Source organism: Aspergillus ambiguus (assembly GCF_047715705.1).
Source record: "Aspergillus ambiguus strain CBS 117.58 unplaced genomic scaffold BDV59scaffold_5, whole genome shotgun sequence".
Taxonomy (NCBI): Eukaryota; Fungi; Ascomycota; class Eurotiomycetes; order Eurotiales; family Aspergillaceae; genus Aspergillus; species Aspergillus ambiguus.
In genome coordinates this window covers 269,761-282,414 of record NW_027395518.1, presented here as the reverse complement: position 1 = coordinate 282,414, position 12,654 = coordinate 269,761, and the positions used below count along the sequence as shown (strand labels likewise).

Below are 12,654 nucleotides of genomic sequence, written 5' to 3'. Positions count from 1 at the left end.
AATACATAGCGCCAATTGGTTCAAATACAAGCGTCTCTGAAAGTGAACTCGCTATATATTCTGCGCAGAATTCAATGGAGTTATTGCATGATGTCGTCAACAAGAGTCTCCCCATACAGATCCCAAGACACATAATCTCCGAAGGGGGAGACGAAGGAAAAAGGGAAAAGGAAAAAGAGAATCCAAACCAAGTGATCTTGAGTGGGAAGTCCGACGGCGGAACTTGCGGCAATGTAGAGTTAGTACATTGGAAACAATGACAACGAAAGAAGGGCCCCCCATACTGTTGTTGGGCGGAGAGTTAGAGTCTTCTCAATCAAAGCCGAAGCCTGAAAGACAAGAGATGAAAACTGTATCTAACATTCTACAAATGCACGGTATAGCAATTAGCTGTCCAAACAATGGTTTCGAATCTTGTAGAACCTCGAAAAAAATTGTCTCTATGCCCTTTAGTTTTTTCAAGTCAAATACACACACATATATAGGAGAAACTACTATAGATGACATACCCTTCAATACTTATTGCAGAGAACGGGCTCTCATACTTCTTTTTAGGACAACCCTGACCTGGCATCGTAGTATTTCCATCTAGTTTAACTGACCCTCACACCAGAGTCGGGAGAAGACGTTTTAGAGTCTGCTCGGTGCCGGTTTGTTTCTGTCCTATCACTTTTCTGCATTTCCTGCGTACGAGAGGGCTGACTTCCCAGTAAGCGTTGCATGAAAGCATCTGCTTCTGCCGCATAGTGACATCGTCGACGAATGGTTGCACCAAATTTATAGAATAGGAAAGGCATGGGAGCGCAGGCCAATGCCAGAAATGCGGGGATCGAGGATGCCCAATGTATGCCAAGGTCCTGATACATATAAGAAGTGAATAAAGGAAACACAGCACCAAAAATACTGCGGAGCAAAGAGTTCGCGGCCAGCACGGACGCGGCGTATATGGTGTAAGCATCCACAAGGTAGTTCAGGACGGGGAGAAACACCATGATCATCCCGAACCCAAAGGGGACCCCGGCAGCAATAGGTGCCATCCAGTGGACAGAAGGATCATTTGTCCAAGCAAACCAGAAAAGGCTAACTGGCAGACAGATGGATGGCAGAAAGCTGTCCGGCAGCCTAGCCTCGGGAGGAAGACGAGACCGTGGAGGTAGTTGAAGAGTTCTCTTCTTATATGCAAAATATGTCGGGAAAACGTAGACAATCGAAAGTAGGATCCCCAGTAAGATACCTAGGAACGCAAGGCCCCCAATACCCTCGCTCCAGCCACGAATCTTCTGGAAGACAATGGGGAATGCTGCAAAAAACATATACAGTATGCCATAAATAATAGCGATGTATAAGGACAGCAAGAACACGATTGACTCGCGGAAGAGCAAGACCCAGGGTCGAGACAGCGCTGAGCACAATTTTGTACTTATCGTTTGTCGGGCCTGGCCGACTTCTATCGAGCTGCGGTACACTTGACCTGTAACTGCAGACAGCTTTGCTGCTCGTTTTTCGAGTAGAAGTGGACCATATGTCTCCGGCAAAAGGAGACATGTAGCTATCCAGACCGTTCCTGAGAGAGCAGCCAAAAGCCCTTCAACCCATCGCCAACCAGCCGACTCGGCCAAAAAGCCGCCAACTATGGGACCTAAGGTTGGCCCGAGGAACGGTGCGGCGGCGAAGATGCCACTCGCCAGACCTCGACTGATAGGCGGGAAGATGTCTGCAAGGACGCCCCCTGCGACGGCCAATGGTGCAGATCCAAAGCTGCCCCCCAAAAAGCGAAGGATCAGCAAGGTCTGCAGATTATTTGCTCCTGCTGCCCCAGCAGTAAATGCGGTTAGTCCCATTGACGTGATAATAAGAATATATCGGCGACCATAAATCTCGCTGAGTGGCGCCCACAAAAGAGGACCTAACGCGAACCCAATAACAAAGAGAGTGATCCCCAAGAATGCGACTTCTTCACTAATTTGAAAATATCCTGTGACTTCGACCAGTCCTCCGGTATAGGCTGAAGAAACCAGCGATACCGTCAGGGCAGACACCGAAACGAGCAAAATTATGGCCCATTTTGAAGTCTCAGTCAATGAAGACAAGGGATCGCGCGGATCATCGGGAATCCAAGAAATTAAGTAGGGGTCTTCCTCCGTACCGGAGCCCGCATAATTATGATCCAGTACCGGCTGTGTGAAAAAGCTCTGGTCAAAAATAAGGCGCCAGGTTGGGATTCTTCCAGAGGATATTGGCTCCTCCTCAGGCTTTGGTGGTTCCATGGGCAAGTGAGAAGGGGCTGAGGATACCAATGGAACAACTGGCTTATACAGGGACAATTGGTCCCAGCAGTTGCAAGTTTCGAAAGTTGTAAATCAATTCACGTGTGGGGTGGGAACAAACTTTTGGCAGAAACAAGTGATTCAATGATATGATTGTATAAAGAGGTTGGAAGTTCCAGAGCAAGGTTGTGATGATCAATGTCCTTGCAAAGGTACACCACTAAGACACTTCTCACAAAAATACATAGTACTCTGTGGATCAGTAGACTAGGTTACTCCGTACAGATGCCATTGAAACGATAGAATAGTCAGTGTTGTATCCCTGTGGACCATTATTATTCCGAAAACGGAAACATGAACAGATTCAATGATCCCATGGAGGCGGTACTGCAATACTTGAGCGGCTCTTCCCGCATTCTTTCTTCTTTTCGATCCTCCTTGATGTTTTGACAAGGAATCCTTTACCGCTGTAGTGAGCCGAAGCTGATGGTGGGGTGGTCGCATTATCATTATCCTGCTCATGATCAATATATCCAGCTTCTCGGGTAATATAAAGCACGTGGTATTTTTAAGAACTGAACGCTTTGTTCAAGCCTAGGTTCAGGAATATAGAATAAGGTTAAGTATATTCCAAGACAGCAAAGAGAAGTAAACCTTGAACAACGCAGATTTCTATATTGCTATCTATTCAAAGCTTTGCAGACTTGGCACGGAGCTTTTCTGGAAGAGAAATTTCCATCATGGCCTTCCACTCCAATGGAAGCGCGGATTTCTTCGCGGACTGGTTACCCCAGCCTGCCAGGATTCGCTGCTCGTCCTCTCGCCATCTCTGCACTTGCTGTGAAACCCAGTTGCTAAGTGCATCAGCTGTCTCGCCGACTTTTTCCATTGGGACACTATGTCCACTTTTTTGGATAATCACATGCTTCACCCTATTATGCTCCATGCCGCCACTACCTCCAAACCCAATGCCGGTTTTCTGAGCAGCTGCTGACTGGCGTCCTGACTGCGTCAACTCGCTTTTGTCTCCACTAACATATAACACCGGCGGTCGAATATGCGGGAGAAGCTTGTATGCAAGAATGGGTTCGGGGCGGTAGAACCTCTGATGACGGTAGAGTGGACCAAGCACATCCGGTACTGATAAGGGGTCATGCGGCGGGCTGGAGCTCTCGCCTTCGTTGTCGTCTTCCTCGCTTGGAAGACCTAGCTGCTTGTGTCGCCGGGAGTTTGGACGGGCGTACATTAGAACTTCTTGGGAAATCGGAGTTGCCAATGCGACCCCAACAGTGCCGTCTGCCTCTGCCCCTTGCGGCACATTCGCATCTGAGGAGAGATTCCGGTATCCATACTGAGACCAACGATCGACAACACGAGCATCCCATCCCTTTAGGTACCTTTTAGATGCCTTAATAGCCTCTGAGCGTGAAGGCCAAGCGTCTCTTTGGACTGCTCTGACGAGGACCCACGGCCCTGGTCTATCTTTTTCATGAAGAAAGGGTTCGATAAGCATAAGCGACGACAGCAGCCGCGGATGGTACAGAGAAAGGAAAAGTCTAGTTACAATGCGTCTGTCAGTATTGCGCGGTGATAGACTCCACAGTAGGGACCATAATATGTGCTTACAGCTGTGCCCCGCCGAGGCTATGTCCAATTCCCATAATCGGCTGGGGCATCTCTTCCCGGAAGTGATTGATCATATGTACTAAATCACGCGTGTGATCGAACCAGGATGCTGTTTGGCCTCGTTAATTGTTATCAGACATTAGGAAATATGAGAAACTACTGACGATCATTTCCGATGTACTTCTCGTTGTGAATACCACTTGCGCCTTGGTTTGCAATGTCAGCAATCCAGATAGCTCGGATGCGGAAGCCTTCTTTATGGCTCCTCGCATATATTTCTTCCCACAATGGTTCATAGAGTTCCTATAACAGTGGGTTTTTCATTAAAATTCTTTCTCACAAATTAAGCCTCGATAAATGTATGTAACTGACCTTGGGAAATCCCGTCCCAGGGACGCCGACAAAAGTCACGTCACCTGGATGGGGCTCTAGATTGTCCACGGGACTATATTTTTTGACAAGAAGCTTCAAAGGCGCAGCCTGTGGGAATGTAGCTCGAGGATATTCGCGAACATATTGGCAGTCAACAATGTGTTCAGTTATACTGAAGGGAGAATATGCCATCGCGATTTAGGATAGGTATCACCAAATAAGGATAAAATTTTGGCCATCCACCTTGCTTCCTCTCAGGGAAGTATTGAAATTGATGAAATTTTATATAGTATCCTGAAAAGGCGAAGGCTGAAAGAGGTCAACTGCGGTGCTATAGGCAATGAAGAGCCCTCCACAATATACCTATGATTGCCATAGCCCTACATTGGCTAAATTTTTATGCCGTGTAGCATTAAGTCACCTCCAGCATAATGGTCCGTTCGTTGCCTTGACCAAAGCTCTGATCGGCAGAACCGAAGTAGACATTCCCACGGGAATGTTGTAGTGTCATTTTGTGCCGTTCCGAATGTACGTTACAATTCCAAAATCCCTCATTAACATTTGGGGGGTGGGTGGGTTGTCTTCGGACGATCTCGGGTGTCTCTTGAGTCATGCATGTTACACAGTGCGTGCTTGAGTCAAGACCAAAATCGCCCACCTATTTTTGGTAACTAATGAACATGAGAGACACTGCTTCATCATACATGGCAGATTGTGATGTAACTGATTGATGAATTCGTACCATAGGGCTGGTGTATAGATATCATCAATTAGTGTTCCGCTAGCGATGATTTACTGCTTATGCTTCCCTTCGACCTTGAAATATCCCTGGCCACGTTTGGCTGCAATCAGTAACTGACATGTCACCCATGTATAGGGCGAGAATATACATTCTCAGTTCGTTCAATAACATCGTTGATATAGTATGGCAAGCCTTTCTGGGTGTTTTCAAAACAGAAACTCAATTTCGAAGCTCCAATGAGTGGTAATGGCGATAAAACCACGACGAATTGTCTGGCTATTACGAAGAAGCTTCAGGGGTTCCACTTATCGTTCTCCAAGATAGGGCGCTCATGGTAGATCTCTTCATTGCCGAGGCATAGTAGCCATTAACAATGGCTTGAGTTGCATAGTCGTGATGAAAGATGAGATACCACATGGAAAAGTTAATTTAGCGGTTTTCCAAGTAGAACAATTACTCAAGCTACGGTTAGAAGCTGATGATTTAATATATGACATGGCTATCTGCTCGAGTGGGTGGGATTAGATTTCAGTATTTTTTCGAAATAATTTCACGAAACTGAACTACAGAAATTCATAAAACACCTCAGATAACTGTTGAGTGATCTGAGCCATTCTGAAATCAATATAGGTGTTCTGCACGCATAGCTCGCAAGATTGCTGCATGCCAGTCATTGAACGATGATCTTGGGGGCATGAAAACTTCAACACAATCGTCACCCTCCAATATATAGGACCTTCCACCTCAGCACGTGAGAATGGTCGGATGATCAGAATCTGCGTTTAATGTGACATATCTGCCTCTTTGTTTTCTGCGGCTGTATGGGCATGATTGTAGACTGGTATTCACGTATACATATGATATTCTGGTGTCAGTTATTCACATTTTGCATTCCCAGATGTCTGAGCCACCCACAACTTTTTTATTACAACAGACTGGGCCTCCTAATATAGGGTTTCCGAAAGGTTTCAGTCATTGTTTAGCAGTTTGGCGATATCAATGACGAAACGACATGCGGTTCTAATCACTAATAGATGGGGGGGATATATATATATTTATTCAACAAAGACAATCAAGCAGTTGCCCAGACGTCCCTCACATCCAATAAAAAAAGGCTGATCCGCATCTTTCCCGTCTCATAGTGTACTACTCACTGTGAAGATTCCACCATACTTGATTCCGGAGCAAAATGAGCTTCAGAGTCGTTGCAGCCACCGCTATTGGTTTGCTTTTATATGTTAGATAAGTCGAGTTCTCTCATATTGACAATAACTAAAGCCTCTAGGCTGCCGCACTAGTCATCTATCGTCTTTTTTTCCATCCGTTGGCAAAATACCCAGGTCCTCGTCTAGGAGCCATAACACATTGGTACGCAGCGTTCTATGCGTGGCGGGGAGATCTTCATATCAATAGCCGGAAATGGCACGATCGCTACGGTGCGGATTTCCATAGCATGCAAATATCTATAGATTACTGCTGACACTAAGAGGTTCAATAGGAGACATTGTCCGATTCGGCCCAAATGCCCTCACATTTGACACTCACACCGGCATGGAAGCTATCTACGGTGTCCGGGCCAATGTAGTCAAATCAGAAGGCTATAGCTCATTGAGCGCTAGTCGACGTACTCCTAACACTCTCACTGCTACTGATAAAGCAACACACGGCTTTAAGCGCCGCATTTTAGCACAGGTATTTTCAACCGAAGGAATCAAAGCGATTGAAGAACGTCTCCTAGTAAACGTCCGTGATTTCGTCAACCTACTTGGGAATGCAGGAAACGAGATTGGGATTGTCAAGCCTGAGTACGATCCTAAGTCCAATGATAACTGGACGGACACGAAGCACTTGGCACCAATGTGCGATTGGGTGACTTTTGATGTCATTTCTGATCTCTGTTACGGAAAGGACTTTGATATGTTACACTCCCCTGACATGCGATGGTTCCCATCAGTGGTACTGAAAATCACGCAGCGTAGTATGACGGTATGGAACATGGGCGTATAACCCATCGACTTTCTATTGACATTTTTCTTTCTTAGACACTCGTTCAACCAAAGTTTTGCGATCTGAAGATTGATCAATGCTTCATGTCTTCTAAATTCAAAGACATCGTGAATGCGGGCACTCGAGTTCGGGAGCTCTCTGAGGCCCGGACGCGCCTCGGAAATGAAATCCAGAAGAAAGATATATTCCATCATATGATGAACACGGCAGACCCTAAAACGGGGAATCACTTCACTCCAAAGGATCTCTGGGTGGAATCGATGCTCTTGATGACGGCTGGTAAGACAAGAACAAGTTCGCTGCGCAACATTAGCCTGATCTCTTCGAAAACAGGAGCAGATACTACTGCAACCGCGATGAGCGGTACATTCTTTTATCTGGCTCACAAGCCCGTTTTACTTGCCCGTCTGGTGCATGAGATTCGCACCATATTCACTGCTGAAGAAGAGATCTGCATGGGACCGAAGCTCAACTCATGCGATCTTTTGCAAGCATGTATTAACGAAACAATGCGGCTGGCCCCATCTGTTGCCACTACAATCCCACGGACCGTGCTCCAAGGGGGTCTCATAGTCGACGGGGAGTTCCTCCCTGAGGGAACTATGGTCGGGACAACTACTTACTCCATTCACCGCAACCCGACCTACTTCAAAAACCCCAATATTTATCACCCTGATAGATGGATTATCAATTCGGAGACAGGAGTGGATGAAGAAAGCATTCAAACTGCCAAGCAGGCTTTTATCCCATTCAGTTATGGTGCTCGATCTTGTGTAGGTTGGAAACTTGCCTGGGCCGAGTTGAACATGACTATTGCCCGAACACTCTTTCGATATGACATGCGCTTGGCACCTGACGCCCGCTGCTGCGGTGGAAAAGGCGACGATTGCGAATTCAGATTGAAAGGTTGGGTGACCTCAGCGGTGAATGGACCTTGGGTGCAGTTCCGGCCTCGAATGTGAATACGGAATAACCACCAAGCAAAGATCTAGGAGCACCCCAGCGCCCACCCTACTGGTTTTAATAGGCAGCCATGCAGCTAGGTCACTAATATTTGAGTTATACTCCGCAGCGCTTAGATAAAATTAAATGAATAATGATAGCAATCTTTGAAAAACCCCTCCGTAACTACTTATACAATGTAGCAATAGCTGTCACTGTTTGCCACTACATCAAAAATTCAAAAACGGGAACCGAAATTGAGCCCCGCAGTTATGGTTCTCTCGGAAAGCAGTCCCTATTTTCTAACTCCAGCTTATTATTTAGCGTCTATCCGGGAGAAGATCGGGTCCAGCTGGTCGGCACTTAGACGCTGCAGTTTGCCTTCCTCGACGTTGCGGCTGTGTACGCCCGTACACACGACCAACCTCGCATCCCCTTTAGCTCTGCAAAGTTGTTCAAAAAGGCCGAAGCTGGGTGGTCAGGTATGTGTTGAACGAACCTCCGGCCCCCTAGCCCATCAAGCTGTTTCTGCTGGCTGAATGTGATCTCCGTGAGCATTTTGTGAACAGAGAGTTCCTTCCCATCTCTAAGAACAAATAACCTGTCACGAAAGCCAGGGTCTGCGTCACAAAGGACCTCCAGGTCGAGCTTCAGCATTTCTCCGCATAAATAGGCCATCCAATTTGAATCGAAGGGGCCCTCGCGGTGAGGCCAAGATTGTAGCAGCTCGAAGGCCCACCACCGGATGGTGTAGTCGCAGCATAGTGTGCATGCATGGAACAAGGGTGGGAGAATGCCGTTGTCTATGGTAACAGAGGGTCTCTCTGGGATTTTGGACATGATTTGCTCTGCCAGGGAACAGACGGTCGCTAGGTCGGAGGTGTAATAGGCCAACGGGGCTTTGTTATTCCCCAGGAGCATGCTTTTAAGTCCAATGGGAGAGCTGAGTAGGTGCAGCTTGATTATATCTAAGCCGAGTTGCTCTTTTGCAGTTAGGCTGGGGTAGAAATTGACATAAAAGGGTTCGAAATATTGCTTGAAATGGAGCATCCAGGATAGGATTTGTATTTGCTCTGCTTGTAGTGATTCGTAATAGAGTGCGATCTCACTTTCTGGTGCGCCAAAGTACCGAGAGCAGAACCGGTAGATGCATCGTAGGAGGTTGTCAAAAGCGATGCGTACCTCTGGTAACGACCGAAAATGGGCCCCAGTGTGGGGAATAACGGATGAAATTGGCTGAGTTGATCCCGGTAAGTTATCGGGTGAGAACATGGGAAAGGTATTGTTATAATGCGAAGCTAAGATGTCAAGGTGGGCAAACGCCGAGATAAGGGGTTGCTCAATCAAGCTTTGACTCGAGACATTGTATCCCTGTAGCTCCTTGATTATAGAAATGCCACTACGGAGGTGGCTGAGCCCTTCTTCGTATCGACCGCGGAGTAGATCTGCGATGACAAAAAGTAGGCAACAGACTAGAATCACATGGCGGATATAAGGGTCCTGCGAAGCACAACGCCGGTTGAGTGATGCAATTGATCGTCCAAGCTGTTCCTGGGCGAAATGGTTTAACGCATCTTCTACCAGGATGCTAGCCGGAGTGGCCAGTCGCATTCCACTCTTCTCACAGCTCCAGTGGATTGCGCTAAGGCCGACCACTGCATGATAGACAGGCGGCTCGTTGCGAGTGAGCTGAGGGACGAGCTTCTGCCATAGATCCGAGTCGAAGAACTGCAGGAGCGTCGGAACAGTATGGCCATGGAAGTATGCGAAACACTGGCGCTCGTCCGAAGTCATTGCCCACGCAACAGTTTTACCAGGGTCCCTAGCTGGCTGTAGATATGTAACCGCGTTATTCTTCTTTGAGCCTCTTCTCCACCGGATGGGAAGCCTATGAGGATCATAGCCATCGCACTGCCGCCCAGTTGATGTACAATTGCGGCAGGCTACAGGAGTCTCATCGCACTTCACCCGACGAGCACTTGAAGCGAAGGTCAGATACGCAACTAGAGGTGCTACAGGGGGTTCGGGAAATTTACCGACAAGTACGACATCCTGTTCGAGATCTCTTGGTTCCTGCACGACGAATAGTGGGCACGGTTGACAGAGGCATGGGGGGCAATCAGTCAGCGCTGGGCTGGTGAATAATAGGTACTCCGAAAGCCATTAGGATGAGATGGCCAAGTACAGTGTAGGCTCCCCAAGGACGAGGCTTAGCCCTGCACTCGTCAATTTGGCCCCCAAATGCCCACTAAATGGTCGACATATGGAGGCCACTAACTGGCCCACATCGAGCCTACCGTAGTGGTACCTATAGTAAGCGTTTACCCAGTTTTATCTAGTGTATGCTGCCTATTGGGTATGATTATTTGACACTCCCTTTGCGGAAGATTTTTTTTCACACAATATAATCTCACTACTCTTCATTTCAAGCTAACGTGGAAGAATAGTTGGACGTAACGATTTTTAATAAATATTAGATATTTTCGAACTAAGTTAGATTAGATAAATAAAAAAAATTATATTATAATCATAAATCTATATAAAATAAACAGCATTCAGCGGTTTACAGCCATCTATAAGACAGGGACGGGATAGGGATAATTTGCCTAACAAAATTAAAACGGCGGAAATAGCATGAAAAGGGCTCTAGATGTTTACCTCGCCCCACTGTACTTTCAATCAGAATATGCGAATCAATACAAAACAATCAAGCTCATGCTAAAGTCTGAGGTGAGCCTGCAGCTGATTGGGTGGTTCGCCTCAGACCTGACAGCCCCACATGAGAGCTTAACTACCTACGGACTAGAACGGCGTACTCCGTCACTGAATTCCTGAACAGCCACAATCCAACTCTTAGGCGAAATGGCCAATGGATGGTTTTACACCTACTCTGGAGGCCCACATGAGAATGGGGCCAAAGTGACTGTTCTCCGATAAACTGTCCTCGGGTCTCAGCTGTTATGGGAATATTTTGATGGGTATAAAGTCAGTGAGCTCCCCTGCCTACACCAAAGCAACAGGACGAATGCAACTCACCAAGATGTCAGCTCAATCAAGCCTCCGGCCATGCAAGGTCATTATCGCCGGTGCAGGCGTTGCTGGGCTAACGCTCGCTCTTGCGCTTGAGAAGAACGGCATTGATTTCATTTTGCTCGAAGCATATCCCGAGATAGTCGCTCAAGTTGGCGGCGGCATCTGCTTGATGCCGAACGGTCTCCGAATCCTCGATCAACTCGGCTGTTATGAACACCTGCGTGACCAGGTAAAACAGGTGTTTGAGACAGTCTATATTCGGGATCCAAGTGGACAAGAATTGCACCTTTCGGGTGGCTGGGATAAGCAAATGGTTGACCGGTATGCTTTGTGTAGGGGCTCTAGTAGGAATATACTGATGACTATAGGTGGAGTTATTCGGGGATCTGGTGTGATCGCAAAATACTCCTTCAGACACTGTATGATCATATTGCCGATAAGTCAAAGCTCCTGGCGCGAAAGCGAGTAGCGACTGTTCGATCTGAGGAGGATATTGTTGAGGTTATCACGACGGATGGGTCAACTTATGCTGGAGATATTCTGATCGGAACTGATGGCACACATTCACGGGTGAGGCAGGAGATGGTTCGGCTTGCCAATGAACGGGGTGTTGGCCACGACTATTCAGATAACGGCAGGTTTCTGTGTATCCATACACTTGAGTCGATACTGACAATTCTTAGAGGTCTCATCAACGTATGCTTGTATCTTTGGGACATCTTCCGGCGTTGCAGGCTTAGAGGATGGATTGCTAGGGTGGACTTTGGGGAAAGATTACTCATACGTTGTCGGCACTGGTCCTGAAGACCGCACATATTGGTTCCTGGCGTCGAAAATGGAAAAGACATACCATGGCGCGGAAATCCCTACTTTTTCAGAAAACGATAAAAAGCAGATGATACAACGGCACTGGAATGATCAGATCACGCCTGGCCTGAAGATGTCAGATTTGTATACGGCTAGACTGCATCTCGTCTGCAACCCCATCAGGGAGATGGTTTATCAAAAATGGTCGCTCGACCGATTGATTGTACTTGGAGATGCGGCTCACGCGGTACGAACTCACCCTTGAATGTCTATTGGGTTTCCTAACTTATTTCTTGTTCTTCTGAATAGATGCTTCCCAGTATTGCCCAAGGCGGGAATCAGGCCTTGGAGAGTGTGGCCGCCATGACGAACGCCTTGCTGGCTAGCCTTTCAGAACCCGTCATTGGTCGAATGTCACCTACTGAGATTCGAAGCATGTTTGAAGAAGTCCAGGGTCTTAGGGCCCAGAGGGCACTGAAGATAGTAGCTCTTGGACGCCAGCGACAGCAAATGGATGCGATGGAAACACCGGAACTGGAGCAATTTATGTTGCACAAGTTTTCCGCCATGATGCCTGGGATTCTTATAGATCGATGGGATGCGCAATTCGCACCAGCAATTTCGCTCAGATACCCTGCAGTGCCTCCAAGGCCCAGAGAATGTCAGTTTGACGATGAAAAGGAGCAGATTCAGAATGCGGTCTTCAGCGATTCGGAGCGGTTGAAGAGAATAGGTGGACAGCACCTGTGATACGATTATCGCAGCAACATATACATGAAAACTAGAATTACTGTGAATTTCTGTGTTATTAGTAGAACGCGCCTAGATTCTGGTAGTATCAACCAAGTTGCGGTGCTG

General features: G+C 47.2%; 5 protein-coding genes across 5 annotated transcripts; 2 read left to right on the top strand and 3 right to left on the bottom strand.

The window, feature by feature from the left end:
- Positions 1–593: 593 nt before the first annotated feature.
- On the bottom strand, positions 594–2,267 carry BDV59DRAFT_191329 (MFS transporter; the record flags this gene model as incomplete). The annotated part of the gene is made up of 1 exon (XM_073691888.1): positions 594–2,267. The coding sequence occupies one exon, from the start codon at positions 2,265–2,267 to the stop codon at positions 594–596; it is 1,674 nt and encodes a 557-aa protein (XP_073550827.1).
- Positions 2,268–2,955: 688 nt separating this feature from the next.
- On the bottom strand, positions 2,956–4,457 carry BDV59DRAFT_191328 (toxin biosynthesis protein; the record flags this gene model as incomplete). Its single annotated transcript, XM_073691887.1, has 4 exons — positions 2,956–3,838; positions 3,894–4,002; positions 4,058–4,196; positions 4,266–4,457. The coding sequence occupies 4 exons, from the start codon at positions 4,455–4,457 to the stop codon at positions 2,956–2,958; spliced, it is 1,323 nt and encodes a 440-aa protein (XP_073550826.1).
- Positions 4,458–6,196: 1,739 nt separating this feature from the next.
- BDV59DRAFT_191327 (cytochrome P450) lies at positions 6,197–7,976 on the top strand (the record flags this gene model as incomplete). Its single annotated transcript, XM_073691886.1, has 5 exons — positions 6,197–6,244; positions 6,293–6,443; positions 6,506–6,993; positions 7,050–7,293; positions 7,348–7,976. 5 exons carry the CDS (start codon positions 6,197–6,199, stop codon positions 7,974–7,976), a joined length of 1,560 nt encoding a protein of 519 aa, XP_073550825.1.
- A 335-nt stretch (positions 7,977–8,311) lies between these two features.
- BDV59DRAFT_210748 (Zn(II)2Cys6 transcription factor) lies at positions 8,312–10,066 on the bottom strand (the record flags this gene model as incomplete). Its single annotated transcript, XM_073695660.1, has 2 exons — positions 8,312–9,934; positions 9,993–10,066. 2 exons carry the CDS (start codon positions 10,064–10,066, stop codon positions 8,320–8,322), a joined length of 1,689 nt encoding a protein of 562 aa, XP_073550824.1. The 3' UTR covers positions 8,312–8,319.
- An 885-nt stretch (positions 10,067–10,951) lies between these two features.
- On the top strand, positions 10,952–12,587 carry BDV59DRAFT_171955 (FAD-dependent oxidoreductase). The gene is made up of 4 exons (XM_073688643.1): positions 10,952–11,310; positions 11,358–11,623; positions 11,673–12,043; positions 12,106–12,587. Exons 1-4 carry the CDS (start codon positions 10,982–10,984, stop codon positions 12,544–12,546), a joined length of 1,407 nt encoding a protein of 468 aa, XP_073550823.1. The 5' UTR covers positions 10,952–10,981; the 3' UTR covers positions 12,547–12,587.
- Positions 12,588–12,654: the final 67 nt, after the last annotated feature.